Source organism: Heterocephalus glaber, unplaced genomic scaffold (genome assembly GCF_053883595.1).
Source record: "Heterocephalus glaber isolate CG9 unplaced genomic scaffold, H.glaber_assembly_v1.0 deba00001509, whole genome shotgun sequence".
In the NCBI taxonomy this organism is placed as follows: Eukaryota; Metazoa; Chordata; class Mammalia; order Rodentia; family Bathyergidae; genus Heterocephalus; species Heterocephalus glaber.
Genome location: NW_028258325.1, coordinates 40,100,700 through 40,118,408, shown reverse-complemented (window position 1 = coordinate 40,118,408; position 17,709 = coordinate 40,100,700). Strand labels below are relative to the sequence as shown.

At 39.0% G+C, this 17,709-nt stretch overlaps 1 protein-coding gene across 7 annotated transcripts in view; it reads left to right on the top strand.

Moving 5' to 3' along the window:
• Corin (corin, serine peptidase) overlaps nt 1–17,709 on the top strand; it is a 313,304-nt gene that overhangs the window by 287,113 nt on the left and 8,482 nt on the right. For 6 of the 7 annotated variants that reach the window (XM_004849762.3, XM_004849761.3, XM_087187863.1 and 3 more), the window contains 3 exons: nt 7,998–8,269; nt 10,301–10,434; nt 15,679–17,543. In XM_004849762.3, the coding sequence (XP_004849819.2) occupies nt 7,998–8,269; nt 10,301–10,434; nt 15,679–15,918 (646 nt within the window). In that variant the 3' untranslated portion in view covers nt 15,919–17,543. Of the gene's footprint in view, nt 1–7,997; nt 8,270–10,300; nt 10,435–15,678; nt 17,544–17,709 lie in introns of those variants that run through there. The other variant, XM_087187861.1, reaches the window with a different exon arrangement.

Sequence of the window (17,709 nt, the reverse complement as noted above, 5' to 3'; positions counted from 1 at the left end):
CTGAGGTGCTCTTTACCATGAAAGTATCTTATTTCTCCATCAATTTCGAAAGATAGTTTTGCAGGGTACATCAATCTGGGTTGGAGGCTGTTTTCCTTTAGGGCTTGAAATACATCACTCCAAGCTCTTCTTGCCTTGAGGGTTTGCATTGAGAAGTCTGCTGTGATTCTGATGGGCTTTCTTTTGTATGTGATCTGTTTCTTTTCTCTCACTGCTTGTAGAATTTTGTTCTTCTGTTGGATTTCTGGAATCCTAGCTATTATATGCCTATGTGTAGATTTTTTTGATTAAGGCTAGCTGGAGTCCTATATGCCTCACTTATGTGTATGTCAAGTTCTTTTCCCCTCCTTGGGAAGTTTTCTGCCATCACTTCTGTGAACAGTTTTTTTTATGTCATCTGCACTCTCTCCTGTTTCTTCATTGACTCCAGTCAATCTTATGTTATTCTTCTTTGGACCATCTAGCAGCTGCTGGATTGATCTCTCATGTTTCCTTTCAATTTTAAAGCAATTTTTCTTTTCCTTCTCACTAATTGCAATCTTATCTTCTATATGTGAAATTCTATCCTCACATTGGTTCATTCTGCTGCACAGACTTTCGATGGAGTTTTTAATCTCTTGGAAATCTGTTTGTATCTGTTTTATGGATTCCATTTGTTTCCTATGTTGGGATTCCATCATGTCCCTCAGATCCTCTATTTTTTTATCTGCATCCTCTCTAGATTTATTAATCATGTCTTGCACCATGAGCAAAATCGTTGCTGTAATCTGTTTTTTTTAAATTAAATTCTTTTATTGGTACATTTTAGGTATACAACACAATTACATTTCTCATTGGGAATTGTACCTTTACATAATGCATCTTGGTTCTTATTTTTTTCTCCATTCCTAGCCCTCCCTTCACCCCCTCCACCCTTCCCTATTTACAAAGACTTTATTTCCATTTTTTCCATTTCTCAGCATTTTTCCTTTCCCTTCTTTCCTTTCCCCTGCCCCTCCCACTATCCCTACCCCTTTGGACCTTTTCTTCCTATTTTACATTATCGATTATTCATTCTAATCATCGGTACATTTTTGGTATACAATGTAATGACATTCATCATTGGAAATTTATACCTTTACATAGTCACTCTTGGTTCTTATTTTTTACCCTTGCCCAGCCCTCCCTTCAACCCCTCCATTCCTCCCTATTTACAAAGATTTTGTTCCTATTTTTCCATTTTCTCATATTAACCCCACTCCCCTCTATCCTTTCCCCTACCCCTCCCACTTCCTTCCCCTTTGCCCCTTTTCTTCCTATTTCACATGACCTATTATACATTTAGTCCATATTTACACTTTCAGTTTCTCACACCAGAGAAACTATGGTATTTATTCATGTGTGTCCTATTTATTTCACTTAAGAATATAGCCTCAATGTGCATCCACTTAGCTATAAATGTCTCTAATTTCTCATTTTTTATGGCTGAGTAGTACTCCATTTTATAAAAAAACCACATTTTCTTTATATAGTCTCCAGTTGATGGGCATTTGGGCTGTTTCCAAGCTTTAGCTATTGCAAACTGTGCTGCTATGAACATGGGTGCACATATATCACTGTGGTATGATTCTTTTAATTCTTGGGGGAAGATCCCCAGCAGTGGAATAGTGGGGTCAAATGGGACTTCCAGTCCTAGTTCTTTGAGGTATCTCCATACTGATTTCCATAGTACTTGCACCAGTCTACACTCCCACCAGCAGTGGAGCAGGGTTCCTCTTTCCCCACAGCCCCACCAGCATTTGTTATTGGTTGATTTCATGATAGCAGCCATTCTTTCTGGAGTGAAGTGGAATCTCAGTGTTGTTTTCATTTGCATCTCTCGAATGACCAGTGATGTTGAACATTTTTTCATGTATTTATTTGCTATTTCTACTTCTTTGTGTGAGAAATGTCTGTTCATTTCAGATGCCCATTTTTGGATTGGGTCTTTAAATTTAAGAGGTCTGATCTTTTTAAATTCTTTATAGATTCGAGATAGTAGACCTTTGTCTGAGGAAGAGCAGGTGAAGATTTTTTCCCACATTGTGGGTTGTCTCTTCACACTGCTGGTGGTTTCTCTTGCTGTGCAGAAGCCTTTTAATAAGAAGAGATTCCATTTGTTGATTGTTTGTGCTAGTTCATGGGCAACTGAGGTTTTGTTCATAAAATCTTTTCCTACACCGATGTCTTCAAGGGTTCTACCTAACCCTCTGTTCCAACTGGTTCAGATTTTCTATTTTAATATTTAGATCTTTAATCCATTTTGATTTTAGTTTAGTGCTGTTATCTGAGTAATTATTTCTGATTTCATTTTTCCCAGATCCTCTTTTGTTGCCAGTTCAGAGAGTCCAGGTGGTTGAGTATCAGATTGTTCCATCTCGTTTCCCTTTGGGGTTGCTGTAGGTGATCTGGAACTCTGTTTTTGAGGCTTGCTTATGTGTTTTCTCATTTCCACGGGGGGGGGTGCTTTTGGCACCCAGGCAGCTCACTTTCCCTAGGGAGCTTCCTTCCGGGTGCTGGGACCGGCTGAGCTTCCCTGCCCTAGGAGCCTGGGATGGAGGTGGGGAGCTTCCTTCTGGGTTCTGGGAAGGCTGAGCTTCTCTGCCCTCTGGGCCAGGAGTGGCGGGACTCAGTACCGTGGTCTGGTGGTCCGGTGTCCTCTGTGTCTTTGTAGTGTGGAACCAGAACCTGGTGGCTGTACAGAGGAGCAGGGGGTGGGGGCTGGATGTGTATTCTTGAAGGTCTAAGAAGGACAAGATCTAAGCCTCTTAATTATTTTAAATTAGCAACTATTCAACAGGAGGAAAAAGAAAACCCTTCTGCCTTTTTAGATGGCCTTCAAGAGGCATTGATAAAACATATATCCTTAGCTCCTGAATTGACAGAAGGACAGATTATTTTTAAGGATAAGTTTATTACACGGTCAGCTCCAGATATTAGGAAAAAATGACAAAAGATGGCTTTTTCTCCAGACAACTCACTTAATACTTTATTAAAAATTGCTTCTTCTGTATTTTACAATTGAGAGTAGGAGGAGACCAGGGAAAGAAATCAGAGGAACCGAGAGAAGGCGGCAGCCTTAGCCACAGCTCTAAGAGAAATAGATTCTAGGTCGATTCTTGGGGCCCCAAGAAGACCTGGATGACTGAACCTGCTGCTACCACTGCAAAAAACCAGGCCATCTCAAGGACTGCAACAAGAGGCCCCCTGAACCATGCCCTGACTGTAAAGGTGACCACTGGAGGTTGGCCTGCCTTCTGAGGCAAAGGTGCCAGAGTTCAAACCCATCCTTCCAGTTGGTCCAACAAGACTGAAGGGCCCCAGGTCACTCTCTGCCTTCTCTCTCTGGCCAGACTGTCATCTCCATGGAAGAGGCCTGGGTAATCATGACTATAGAGGGAAAAGAAATAAGCCTATTGCTAGACAATGGCATTTCTCTCTCTCTGTTCTTCTCTTCAACCCTGGGCTTCCTTCCAGCCATCATACATCAGTAAAAGAAATCATTGGAGAGTAGGTAACTCACTATTTTACTCAACCCTTAGGTTGTAACTGAGATGGCTGTTCAAGATATTAAACAACAGGTTAAGGCCATGTCAGATTCTGAGATTCCCTGGGACTTCTTATCCTCCCTGTGAAAGGCTATTACTAGCTCTTCCTGGTGGAAACATTTGTTGGCTATACTCATACTATTCTTGTTGATTTTATTGTTTGCCCCATGTATACTTAACTGTCTTTCTGGCCTTGTCTCCTCCAGACTTAAAGCTATACGCCTACCCATGATGAAAATGTGTGATGCCTATTGAGGACCTTTAGATAGACCTTCTGAAGGGTATCCCTGATTGCCAACCAAAACTACAACCCCCTTCAGCCTGAAGTAGCTCAAGCGGTCATTGTCCCTGGCCCCTTACAGCATTTCAGGATACTTCTTCAGAGGGGGGAATATTATAGATAAATGAGCTAGGTAGAAATATTATATTCAGTCAGATAGGGTAAAGTCCTCAAGAAGGCCAGGACAAAGGTGAAACAAACAACAGCACCACATCAATTAGGCTTCCTGGCTGTATTCACAGAAAGGGACAGACCAACCTAAGCCAAGGGGATTTGCTGGAAGGTTACTGGGGGTTCTTGGTATTGTGGACACCTAAGTTAGTCATAAATATTACAGCCTTCTGCACAGAGGATAATTATGGCACAAGGCACATTCACTAAAGGTCAGAATTGTAAAAGGAGAGAAACTACACACCCTTGTGCATCTCCTGGGGATAAATAGCAGTGATTGACATTCTAAATAGGTATCAATCACCTGGGTGGGGCATCAAGGTTTTAACCCAGCCTCTCCAGGAAATATCCCTAACCCCCACCCTTACTGAAAATCCTTGTATGCTTGCTATGTGACTTGCTTCCCAATTGGACACCCTTACCTACATGACTATACTTGTAACTTTATTGGGTGTTCATGGCTGTGGCCCATGTTGTACCCACGTGGGTTTCACCCTATAAAATTCCTCTGTAAAGAGGGGTCCTTGGCTACTTACTCAGGACCCCTGCTGCCCCTCAGGAGCTTTCCTAGCAATAAATATCTTCCTACTTAAAAAAAAAAAACCACATGTATTTCATGCATATTTTTTTTCTTTCTTTTTGGTGGATATTAATGTCATTGGGATGGTAGCTTATGTAGCAAGAGACTTTTGGATACAAGTTAATAACATTTAGCTGTTTTATGGACATTTAGTTTTTACTGTTAGAATTAAATTAGCCTCAATAAGTAACTAAGTCTAGAATTTTGGTGTTATTTCATTTTGTTACAAATAATTGAGAATGTTCAATGTTTGAAATATTGCTTGTGAGTTAAGCAGAAGGATGAGTTTTTGTCACAACCAAAACTTAGTAGCTCTGGTTCAAGGATAAGAAGTTATTAAATAAGCATCTAATAAATTAATTTGAAATAAATTATTATTTGATTTCAGATGTCTTAAACAATAGAACCTCAAGTGAATATTGAAATTTCTTGAATGGCCACCTGCTCACTATAATAGATTAACAACAGAAAAGAACAAGTTAAATAGGGGAAAAGGAAAGAAAGAAGCCAGGAAGGAAGAAAGGAAGGGAAGGAAGAAAAGAGAAAGAAAAGAAAGAAAGAAAGAAAGAAAGAAAAGAAAGGGGAAAAGAGAAAGACAAAAAGAAAGAGAAGGAAGAGAAAAGCATGCTCTTTGACAATGCTATGTAATGAAAACCAATTCTGTAACATTATTTTATAATACCCATAAGATAGCACTTCCTGCTGTATATTATGATTATTTCTTTAATTATCCATCTTTATTCAGTGCTACAATTTGGGTAGGTAGGATTCATATCTTTCTTGCTTACTGCTGTAATCTCTAGCACAATGCTTGGCTTAAAAGAATTACTATATACCTATAACTGTTCAATGAATGATATCAGTTTTTTTGATAGCTCTGAAATTATGTTTCTTTAAAACAGAAAAAAATATTTGAGTCATTAGTAGGAAATTTGATGCATCTTGAGACCATAATGCTAAGTGAAATAAACCAGAGAATAAGATCAAATAGCGCATAATTTCTCTTACATGAGAAACCTAGTATATAAATAAAGAGTAAAATGGAAAAAGCACAGAATACATTCCTGTTTAAAGGATGGAATATGGGTCAAGTATTTAACAATATTAAAATCAGTTTGAGTCTCACTGTTGGCTGTCCTTCCTAATCCTCTTGATATCTCAGCCTTTTAGATATTTGCCATGATAATGACTAGAGGCTTGCCAAGGGAGAGAGAGCTCTTTAAAAAGACTGATTCCCAAGCCTCAGCCCTAGAGCTTCTGTCTCAATTGATATAGGGTAATCTCAAAAGCACTGGTATTTTGAAAACTCCCCAGATGATTCCATGTTCAACTTGGGTTGAAAAATAACTTTCTAGATAACCAAATCTATCTGCTTTGGTTGATTTAATCAGAAGCTCCCAAGTGGAGATAGTGGTAGCATGCCTGGCTCAGCATCCCATAGTATATGGAAATGTCCACATGAACGCTCTACCCCTTCCCAACACTAAAGTCTAACAAATGTCCACAGCTTTAGTCCTAGTCCACTCCAGAGGAGGACTGTGAAAGGAGGAAAGCATAAAGGAAGAGAAGAAAAATAGCTCTCAGTTGCATGATTAGAGTCTGCCATTAACAAATTTTTTTAAAACAACTTACACTGAGCCATCATTAAATAAATCCTTTTTGAGAACCTACTGCAGGGTTGGTAATAGACTCTGTGAATATAGCAGTGAACAAGACCCACAGTGCCCCTGTTTTCAGAGAACACTCTAGGGGGCAAGACCAAAAACAGACAAATAGATGCATCACTGCCATTTTTATCAAAGAATACTATAAGAATAAAATTGAAGTAGGGTCAAGAGTAGAGAGTGATGGGATAGAGTAAGAGTTAAGTTAAACTCTGAGGTGATGTTTAAGACTTGGATGAAGAGAAAGAGTAAAGGTGGGAACCGTGGGAGGGTTAGGGAAACAGCAAGGGAGAAATCCCTGAGTTGGAGATGCCTTTGGCATGTCCAAAGATAGAAAGAAAGTCCTTGTGACTGAAATAAAACTCATCACTTAGCATTTCAGAAGCCAGGGATAGGAGTCTAGAGTTTATCTCAAATGTGATATAAGATTCTTGGGGGATTATGAGTGGAGAGGGACTTATTTTAGAAAGATGACTCTGACAACTGTGAGGAAAATGACTAACAAGGGTTAGATTGGAGGCTATGACAGTGGTCCACATAGATTGAAGTAGCTCAGATTAGGATTGCAGTGGTAGAGGAAGTAGAAACAGTAAAATGCAGGATAATTTTGAGAGTGGTAGTGGAAAAGACTTGCTGATGCATGGAGCATTGGGTGTAAGAGAAAAAGAAAATTTGACTGGTCATTGGTAATTGTAAAATGAATTCTGAATGTAAAATGAATTCTGAATGTTTAGATTTGGCCAAATATCTGAACCCTCAGTAAATCTTGGCTATTATCATACATCCAAGGGAGTGGCTTGAATAGACAAGTGGGCAGAGCTGCTGATGTGTATCTGGGAGTCACCAGGGTATGGGTAAGATCATCAAGGGAATTATGTAATGAGAAGAGAAGGCTGAGAGTGGGATCCCAGGGCACTTCCACATTGACACTGAGTGCTGAGGAGGAGGACCCAGAAAAGAAGACAGAAAGGGAGTGCCTAGAGAATTGGCAGAAATTCTGTAGTATGGTAAGACCATAAGCCAAAAGAAAGCATTTTAAGGTGAGAATTGACTAAAATATTGCTGACAAGAGTTCAAGAGCAGTAGATCATGAGATTGACCATTGGAGGTTGTGGGGACTTCTTAGTGGTCTTGGCTTTTTTTCTCCTCCTCCTCCTCCTCCTCCTCTTCTTCTTGTTCTTGTTCTCCTTCTTTTCTTCTCCCCCCTCTCCCCCACCCCCTCCCCCTCCCCTCCCCGCCCCTCTCCTCCTCCCTCTCCCTCTCCTTCTCCTCCTCCTCCTCCTCCTCCTCCTCCTCCTCCTCCTCCTTCTTCTTCTGTTTCTTCTTCTTTTTTTGGTATAAGAGGTGGAACTCAGGACCGTGCATTTGCAAGGCAGGCACAGCACCACTGAGCTAAATCCCTGGCTCCCTTCTTCTTTTTCACTTTTCCTCTTTTTTTCTTGGATTTTTATTATCTTTTAAATTCAGTTACAAAAATAACTACTCCGCCTCCCTTTAAATGTGAACAGGTTACATATTCAAGTCTAATCCCCATTCCTGAAGTGTGAGGTTTGATTTCCACAACAATAATACTTAGTTAAACACTCAGGCAGTTACATCAATACTTCTTATAGGAACATACAGCAGAGTAGGCATGGAAATAGCAATTGTTTACACAAATAAAATATTTTAAAAGCAACATGAAATTTAAAAGATTGAGTTGAAGATGCCATTTGCTCCTGAATTATGTCTTTCAGGAGAGAGAATGCTGCTGTGTGGAAAGTGGTGTTTGGCGTCAACAACCTGGACCATCCGTCTGTGTACATGCAGACGCGCCTTGTGAAAACCATCGTCCTGCATCCCCGCTACAGCCGCGCAGTGGTGGACTATGACATCAGCATAGTCGAGCTGAGTGAAGACATCAGTGAGACGAGCTACGTCCAGCCCATCTGCTTACCTCGCCCAGGGCAGTCTCTAGAACCAGACACGTACTGCTACATCACGGGCTGGGGTCACATGGGCAACAAGAGTAAGCCAGCATCCTCAGCAGCTGCCCTTCAACTTGTAACTGAAATTTTTGGCCGTAACTTCCCATTTTCATTTATGAAAATAGAGCCCCAAATAGTTATTGTTTGGTGTTATGTGTCGTACTCTCTCTTTCAAGCCAAATGTAGAGATCACTAATCCATCATGGCTTTCAAATCTACCAAACTCAGATGCAACCTTAACTTTTTTTTTTTTCAGGCTCCTTGTTCAGGGAGCCACTGCTGATGTTTTGAAGCTGCTAGGCAAAATGAGACCTGTCAGGCTTCCAAGCTTTTGACTGACTAACAATGTTTGGGGTTATCTGTAGGGAGAATGTCTCGGAGGCTCTATTGAGTGGGTAGAAAATCCCACTTCTACAGTCAAGTTGCATGGTCTCATTTCCAGTTTGACTAGAGTTAGGATTTGTCCTACCTACATCTGCAGCACAACCATTAAGTGCTTCTAGGAGCAATTTGATGGGCTCTGTTGAGGACTTGAACATATGAAATAAACTGAAATTAAGAATTTGTACTGCTTACCCTCCCTCCCTCCCCAGGAAACTTTCTTATTCTTTTTGACTTATTTAAAGTTTACAATGAGAATTGAGTCAAGGAGATATTTCTTTTAATGGAGTGCTGTCTATTCTGAAGTATATAGATCAAGTATAATGCCATGGCTCGCAAGAATTGTAATGCATCTGTTCTTGGCCTTAGGGACTATCAGTGTGAAGGAATATTTTTTTCTTCAAATTTAATCAGATATGTTCTGAGCTAAGCTTTTTTTGATATGACTAATTATTGATATAAAGGAAGTCAATAGACAGTCAATGACTTTTTCAGAAGGTCCCATGTGAGAATTTTGAAGGCAATGTTAAACATATGATACTACCATCCCTGCACATCTTGGGTTTTTAAAAGCTATGATTAGTTCTGTAACATAAGATCAGAATATACTTTATGTTTTCTCTTCTTGTTTTCTTCCCACAATCTCCACGTAAAAGTCAGAGCAGTACATTGTGACATAGGGCACACACCACAGATGGGACATAGCACGAAGAGCAAAAGTCCTAGTTCATTCAGGAAGGTGATTGGCCCCAACATCATTATTTACTAGTTTGCTACAAAGTGAAAAAATAATAGCAACCATCTAACTCATGGGATTGTTATAAAGATTAAAAACAATAAGACCCAGATGATAGTGAATATAGGTGCCTGGCCTACCACTAGTACTCAATGATTATTGGCTATTGTTCTTATTATTATTCTTTGGCAACTCATGACACACTCACTGTCTGCATCTCATTGATTTTTCAAAAACTGATTTTTTCTGGCAAGAAAGTACATATATATTGCTTCCCATCACTGTTCAAAAGAGTTATGTGTCTAATTTTGTAACATTGGTCACACAGCAAAAGATTCATTCTGTTTTGTTTCACAAAGTCCACTGTCTGAAAGAACTTTCAAGCAAGATGAAGTTCACATATTCTATCAACACCAAGGGCTAGCTTTGTCTTTTTGACATCTCTCTGTCATATCCTCTAGGATTAAAGTTTCTTACATCAAATAATGGCCACTGGAATGCTTAGTGAGATGAGTTCTCTTCACCACATTTAGGGCAAGCCCTACCCCATTAGACTGAACAGATCTCTGCTTTTCCGGAGCAGGATTGACATGCTGAGCTGGCAGCCACCTGTTGGGAGCAGAGCCTGGCTTGGTTTTTCTCTTTTCATTAAAGTAGCTGTTGTTTTTGCCATAGCACATGAGAAGGAAAAACCATAAGCCAAGTTATTTAACCAGTCTCTCCCTCAATTTCCTCATTAACAAAATAGACATCATGAGATGAATACTATGAATATTTTTCATTAGAAATTTCAATTCCAAACAAACCTTATCTTTAGCATGACATTTCAAGTGAAGGTTATGGCTCTCTTGGTATAATCATGTTCCTATGATATTGTTCACTTCACATTTGGGTAGCCTGACTTTTGAATCTTTTACCATCTTATGTAATTTTATTTCTTCTCTTTTAAATTCAGTGCCTTTTAAGCTGCAAGAAGGAGAGGTCCGCATTATTTCTCTGGAACAGTGCCAGTCTTACTTTGACATGAAGACCATCACCACCAGGATGATATGTGCTGGCTATGAGTCTGGGACAGTTGACTCATGCATGGTAAATTGCTTTCTGGTTACCCACAAGATTCAGTGCAGCGATAACATGGAAACTCATTATTATTCATGGGTGGCCTTTAGAAACATCTTTGAAAGTTGTCACCAAATGTTTAGTTGTTTGTGATTTGTCTTGCTTCAGCCAATACCTAAGCAATCCCCTGTAAGTATCCATCTCTGGTTCATTCAGATTGCCTTCAACTTTCTCATCTCTCCATGGGAAATGGCAACCTTCATTAGCAACACGAGGAAAAAGAATTTTGAAGTCTATCATATTTGACCATTTTAGTGGGTAAGACAAACAAGAAAAGAGGAGGAAGTGATATCTATAGCTCCAACCTGGCTGCCTTAGGAAACAGGGCAGCCACCAGAGGACATTGCCAGCTTTTAGGGTGATGTCATGAGGGCAAACACCAATGCCTCAATTTCCAGGGTGTGGGACAGGACTGGCTGTGTCTCAGGATGACCAAAGTGGTATTGTGTGGGCCTTCCAGTCCTCATGTGATTTCCAGCATGTCCTCAGATGTCACTGACACTGAACTTCCTAGAAGTTGCTGGCTACAAGTATTCAGAGCAGGCAGACCTACCTAGCAATACAGGGAAGCATTTTTTATTTTTACTTCAACATTCTTTGACTGTTACACTTCGCTGGCTCACAAGGAAGCTTGGACATGTCCAAGAGCTCAAAGAGGTTGTAACAGAGTAGAGAAAGTTGGTTGCCCACTACACTGTTACAAAGCACCTTCATTATTTTGCTGCTTTGAGTACATCAGGTTGCTCTCCACGCTTATGTATCAAAGAAGAGATACAACAATACTATTATCACTGATCCAACTGTAATTAAATGACATTTCTGATGGTTCATTTTAGAACAGGAAATTAGAGGATTTCTAGTGGTGATTCCTTAGGTAGTTGTCATAGATGCAGGAAGCAGATGATTCCCTTATAAATTCTCTGAGGCCACCTTCCCCTCTGCCACATGGCCACGAGTCATCCAGCTGAGATTGGCAGTGGCTACCAAGTCCTTTCCTTCTGTATAAAAGGCCTAGGTTTGATTTCCAAAGCCAAAGAATAATTTTTATTTTTGTAATGCTGGATATCAAACCCAGAGCCTTGTGCAGGCCAGGCAAGCACTGTATAGGATGTAGGAGTTGGGGCACAAGATTTGCAGCTTGAAAAATCTGGGTTGAATCCCATCTCTCCAGTTAAGAACAATGCAATCTGAGGGCATTCTCTAGCCATTTTATTCCCTGGGGTAAAATGTGGGTATTTTGAGGGTTTACTCAGTTACTATTAAGTGAAAACTCCTGTCATATATCTGAATGGAATGCCTGTCAAATACTTAGATTCTCAGTAAATAGTAATTATATTAATATTAAGTCTATTAGTTTAGTGCTTATTCTGAGTAACTCATTTCATTGACACAATCATCCTGTCCCATGTAGCAGTATCATCATTTTCCCTAAACAAATTAAGAAAAAAAGAGACCAGAGAGGTTAAATAGTTTGCCCCAGATCACCCAACATGAAGACGGGAAAGGGAGGCTATGAACCCAGGCAGTCTCACTTCGGGACTCAGCTACAGTGCTCAGCTACAGTGATATCTTAGCAACAATAACTAATGCAAATATGTTTCTCCTTTCCCCCAACATGATTTGGAGGTCTACCAAGAACTAGCACCTCTGATACATGTTTGAGGTCATCCCTTGATAATTCCTAAAGAAGGGGAAGGGGAGTCTTTCTTTGAAACAGAATTGAAGATCCAAGCACAGACCCAGGCACAAGCATGTTTATATCATGATGCATAATAGGAACTAGGGCCTGCCAACCACTAGTAGAGGGAATTTAGCATAGTGAGTCTCTTAGATGTGTACCAGATGTCCTGTACCACAACCCCAGGTGGAAAACAAACAAAACAAAACAAAACAAAAGCTACCTTTTACTAGATGTGGAACATTTTTGTGTACCAAAACCCCTACTAAAGAACATACATTATCTTTCTTACTTGCCTTAATAGAGCACAGAAGAAAGCGTGGGTCCCTCTGTGAAGTCTATAAATCATGTGGATCAATGCTGAAGCCAAACATAAACTTCCATCTAAAACTGAACCTTTCTTTTTCTTAGTACATGCTTGCACTACATAATGATCACATTAATCGTGGGGAGTTGGTACATGTACATAGCACATCTTTGGTGTTTTGTTTATTTTTTTAGTATATGTTTGCGATATATAATGATTACATTCTTTATGGGTAGTCATTACATGTACACAACACATCTTAATTCTTTTTATATCCCCTTCTCTTCCTCTTTTCTCCCTCCCCACATCTCTTCCATTTGCAAAAGATATATCTCATTGTTTCCAGTTATTTTTTATTTTTCCTCTTTATTTATACTTTGAGTTTCTCACTTGAAACCATAATGTGAAGTAAAATAAATCAGACACACATCATAATCATTTTTATTTCCTGTCGCTCACCTTCCCGCTTCCTCCATCTCTAGATCCCTTTTCCATTTGCCAAAGATCAAGCTCCCTGTTTCCTATTGCCTTATTTTGCTTTTTAAATTATTTATACTTTGGATTTCTCATATAAGAGAAGTCTTATGATATTGAATCTTGTGTCTTTGATTTATTTCGCTTAACATTATGGTCTCAAGGTGCATCCATTTTCCTACAAAGAGTAGTACTATCTTATGAGGAGGAGAAGGGGAAGCAAAAGGCAGACCACACCAGTGAGGTCTTTAACTGTGTTCTCCTTTCAGTTTGACTTGATCACTCTTTTAAAATATTTTGTTATTAGTACATGTTTGCAGTACATAATTATATTTATCAAGTGGAGTTGGAACATGTATGTAACACATCTCAATTCTTTTTTGTGCCCATCTCCTCCCATCAAGGGATAGATGATATGAAATAGGGAGATCTTTTTCAAATGGAAAGAGGAACAAGAGATGGAAGGAGGGTGGAGGGAAAAGGACTTTAAAAAGAGAATAAAGGGGCTGGAGATGTAGCTCAGTGGTTCCGGCACCTGCCTCACAAGTGGAAGGACCTGAATTCAATCCCTGGTACCAAAAAAAAAAAAAAAAAGAATAAAAAGAGTGGAAATAGAGCTTTTTCACATGGAAGAGGGACAAGAGTTGAACTGCTGACTCTTGACCTCTTTTTTTCTCACCTAAAATAACACTTGCGTGACTCACTAAGTCTCATTCAAAACTCACACATAAGGAAGGCATTTTGGTCCTCTCTACTGGCAGTGATCACATATTCCTCTGAAATCTCTTTGTGGTTCTTACATTTCCTATGAAGTTATGCTTGTTACCCAGATTATTGCTGGCTCTTGAACAAACATTGTGCCTTCCACATCTTTGTAGAGCCTAGCACAGAACTTTGCAGAGAGTAGATGCTAAGTAATTCTAATTTCTAATTTGGACATGAAGAGACACTGATATCTAAAATGTACCTCATTTTAATCATGCTCTTATAATAAATAGCTCAAATTAAAAAACTGAGCATCCTCTCTACATAAGAGGAGAGGAAAACACTTTTATGTGATATGTTAAAATTTTTTCCAGGAAAATTTATGTATTACAAACATATAGAAAAAAAAATGTAAAAAAAGAAAGAGAGATGATCCATTGCAATGATACTGTGTACACTGGCAGAAAATTATCCCCACAGGGAGCCCAGTGTCCATATGGACTATGTGTTCCGGGAATGGCAGCAATTTTTTCTGCTACCCCATATTTATTTTTCAAAACGTAGTAATAATCTGAAGCAGGTCACTGTCATGGTTTTTCCTGATTTCCTGTGCTTCCTTACTCCTCCTTCTACCGGGCTTCCTGGCCAGTAATTGGATTCTGTAAAAGTATGTTTTGCTATGTTGGCATGGAAACAGGAGCATCAGGAATGATGCACTTCTGTTTGTCACAGCCTGAACAGAGCAGGGGCATCAGGAAAATCACTTCACTGTCAGGCAGTGCTTACTGCTGCTACCAAATAAGAAGGCCCATTGCAGTCAATATAGAGCAGTTCTCCCTTCTCCCATATTCACTTTCTATGGTTTTTGTTATGGTTTTGTTATAGTCATTTATGGTCCAAAATTATCAAATGAAAAATTCCAGAAATAAACAATTCGTAAGTATAAATAAATTAATTAATTCAGGCTCTCAGGCAGAAAGTGTTGTTTTTCTGCCCCTTACACAGTCAATGCTTAATGTTTAGGCTCAGGGCATTGCAAAGTTATGCAGGTGAAGGTCACCACTTCTACAAAAGCATGAAGCTTAATCAAAATTTCAGTTTTGTTTTCATAGCAATCATATTCACTAACATTCCCAAGAAGCAGGATAGCTTGGTAGTCATGGAGAAGATGTCTTCTTGTCAGAAAGCCTGAGTTCAAAGCCTGGCTTTGCTGGGGAGCAAGTTCTTTAACTTGTACTTCAGTTGCATTATCTCTAAAATGAACATAATAATAACAATCAATTTGTAGGTATTTTGAGAAGATTAAATTAGTTAATACATGGAAATATCAGTAAACATGATTCCTATTCTTTTCCAATATTACCAGGTAAGAAAACTGTAGATATTACAGGAGTAAAATCTTTCCATTTTGGGTATTTTCTACAGTTATGGAAGGAGTAGGGAGGGAGGAGAGGGGCAGAGGATGAAAAACAAAAACAAAATAGAGAAAGAAAAGAGTTAAGATGTGTTATATACATGTTCCAACTCCCCACAATAATTATAATCATTATGTACTTCAAACATGTACTAATCAGAAACAATAAAAAAGACAAATGAGGGCCGGGGATCTAGCTCAGCGGTTTCACCACCTGCCTCGCAAGTGCAAGGTCCCAAGTTTGATCCCCGGTACCAAAAAAAAAAAGACAAATGAAAGTTAGTCAATGAGCTTGATTATGAGGTAATCAGTTCTGATACATAAGATTTTATTAAAATTTATGACATACTTTGGTAAGTAGGAAATGATTTAAAACGTCTTCTGATTTCCTAGAAAGAATAAAATCTTTTCCCAAGCCACCCTCCTCATTTCAAAGATCAGAATTTATAATGTTCATTTGAAAGTACCATTTATAGAATAGAAAGTAAATTTTCTCCACAGGCTGACGATAAAAATTTCGTTGAAACTTTCCAAGAGATTGGTTAATCTGGTTTGGCTTTCTTGTACCCTCTGGACCACATGGTGCTGCAGGGCTCTGAAATCCCAGTGACTAATGTCTGTTGCTACTCATCGCAGGGTGACAGCGGTGGACCTCTTGTTTGCGAGCAGCCTGGAGGACAGTGGACATTGTTTGGTTTAACTTCATGGGGCTCAATTTGCTTTTCCAAAGTTCTGGGTCCTGGAGTGTATAGCAACGTGTCATATTTCATTGGATGGATTGAGAAGCAAATATATATCCAGAGCTTCCTTCTAAGGGAGCCCAAGGGGGATCAGAGCCCTGTGTCAGCAACACACAGAGAGAAAGGCCTTGCCTGAGAAGAGCTCCCTGCGGAGGGCTGGACAGAGCTACTTTGCGCGAACAAGGAGCTCCATGTGCACTGAGAATTTTAATGTTTGCTTTAGACCAATTTTATTAGACTGTTTTCCCCCCAACTTTTGGCCTAATTTAAAATTTGATGAAAAGCTTTAAAAAGAAAAGCAAGAAGGGTTTTGCCAGGTCTAACCTTGAGTGTAGTATGAAAGTACGTAGCAACTCTGAAGAGAGATTTAAAATATGCAGCCCTCCAGTTCAACAGGTTACAAAAAGTTCCCCTTGGTTCTGTCTCCAAAAGGACATAAATTCAGACTGATTGAACTCCAGTTTCTGTTTCTCAAGCACAGTATTTTAGGTGAAAATCTCACTATTAACAGTGGAGACTGGGTCTTGATTTACTAAAAGCCAAAATAATTTATGAGTTTACTTACTCTTCTGAAGTTTGCATAATTCAGAGAATTAATGAAAGAGAGTGGTTAAAAACAACAGCATCCATTTAGGTTGCTGAAATCATAACACAAATGCAAAGTTCTCTAGCCATCAAGATTGACACCTGGAATATCAGTTCTGTCCATTCTGGACTCAAGTCAAGTTTGTGATTTTACAGGAAAGCTCTACTGCTCTTTCCTCATTTCTGGAGCTTTCTAGTACATATCAGCCAATTGAGATTTCTACAACTAAATCAATAGTCATGGGAAATATATGTTCTGCCTATGTTAAAATGAAACGGAGCTGAAAGTTTACCAAAGGACATTGGAGAAATATAATTAAAAAAAAATTACAATGTACCCCACACCAAATTAAATATGAAAATTTTGTTTTCCTGTGTTCATTCATACCAGTAAAGCCACAGAAATGTATTTCAAAGCACAGTGAGACATTGCACAGAATAAAACATTTTGTAATTTTCCCTAACTATGTCTAACATCTGGTGTTGCCATTTCTCCTCATTGATAATTAAAAACAAAATCTGAAAGTTATAAGCACTAGGCCACTTTACATAAATCAATTTCTGGAGCAATTAGTGGTTAAAAGTCTTTTTTTCTCCACTAAAAACTTCAAGGCACAAATCTTCATACGTACTAATTTAATTAGACATTCATTTTGCAACATGCCTTTTTTTTCCTGTTTTTTGTACTGGGATTGAACTTGGGACCTTGTGCTTATGAGGCAAGCAGTGGAACCACTGAGCTAAATTCCCTGCAACATGCCTTTGGAACATGTAGAATTTGTTACTAACCTCCACCAGCAACCTGGACTGCCTCAGCAATCCAAATAAAGACTACCTGCGATTTTATACATGAATTTTTTGTATACAAATTTTGTATACAACTTTTCTATATTTGAAATTCAAAAAGTTGTTTTGACACTTACTTTCCACGTTACTCATCTTCTGTCCTATAAGCCTAGAGAGAATGGAAATCTCACCATTGAATTGTGGTCACAGCTGTGTGAAAGTTGAAAAACATGTCAGTTTTGTTATAGTAGTAGGTACCTGCTTAATGTAACAACTTTTATTAGACTTGCTCAACTTGTGTTCATTGAAATGTACATATTGTACTTATTTTAAGTAATTCTGAATTCAAATAAAGTGGTATTATCTTTTTGTATGAATATGGAATCTAGAGAGCAAGTCCTAGGAAATTGTTCATTCCTTTGTCATAGCATGCTGATACCCACTTGTCTCATATCTTTACTCTCACCGGTATCTGTTCTTTTAGACAACCAGTGGCTCCTTTACTAGTCTGAAATTAGAAGTTATTAACAGATTCAAATTAATCATTGTCCAATGA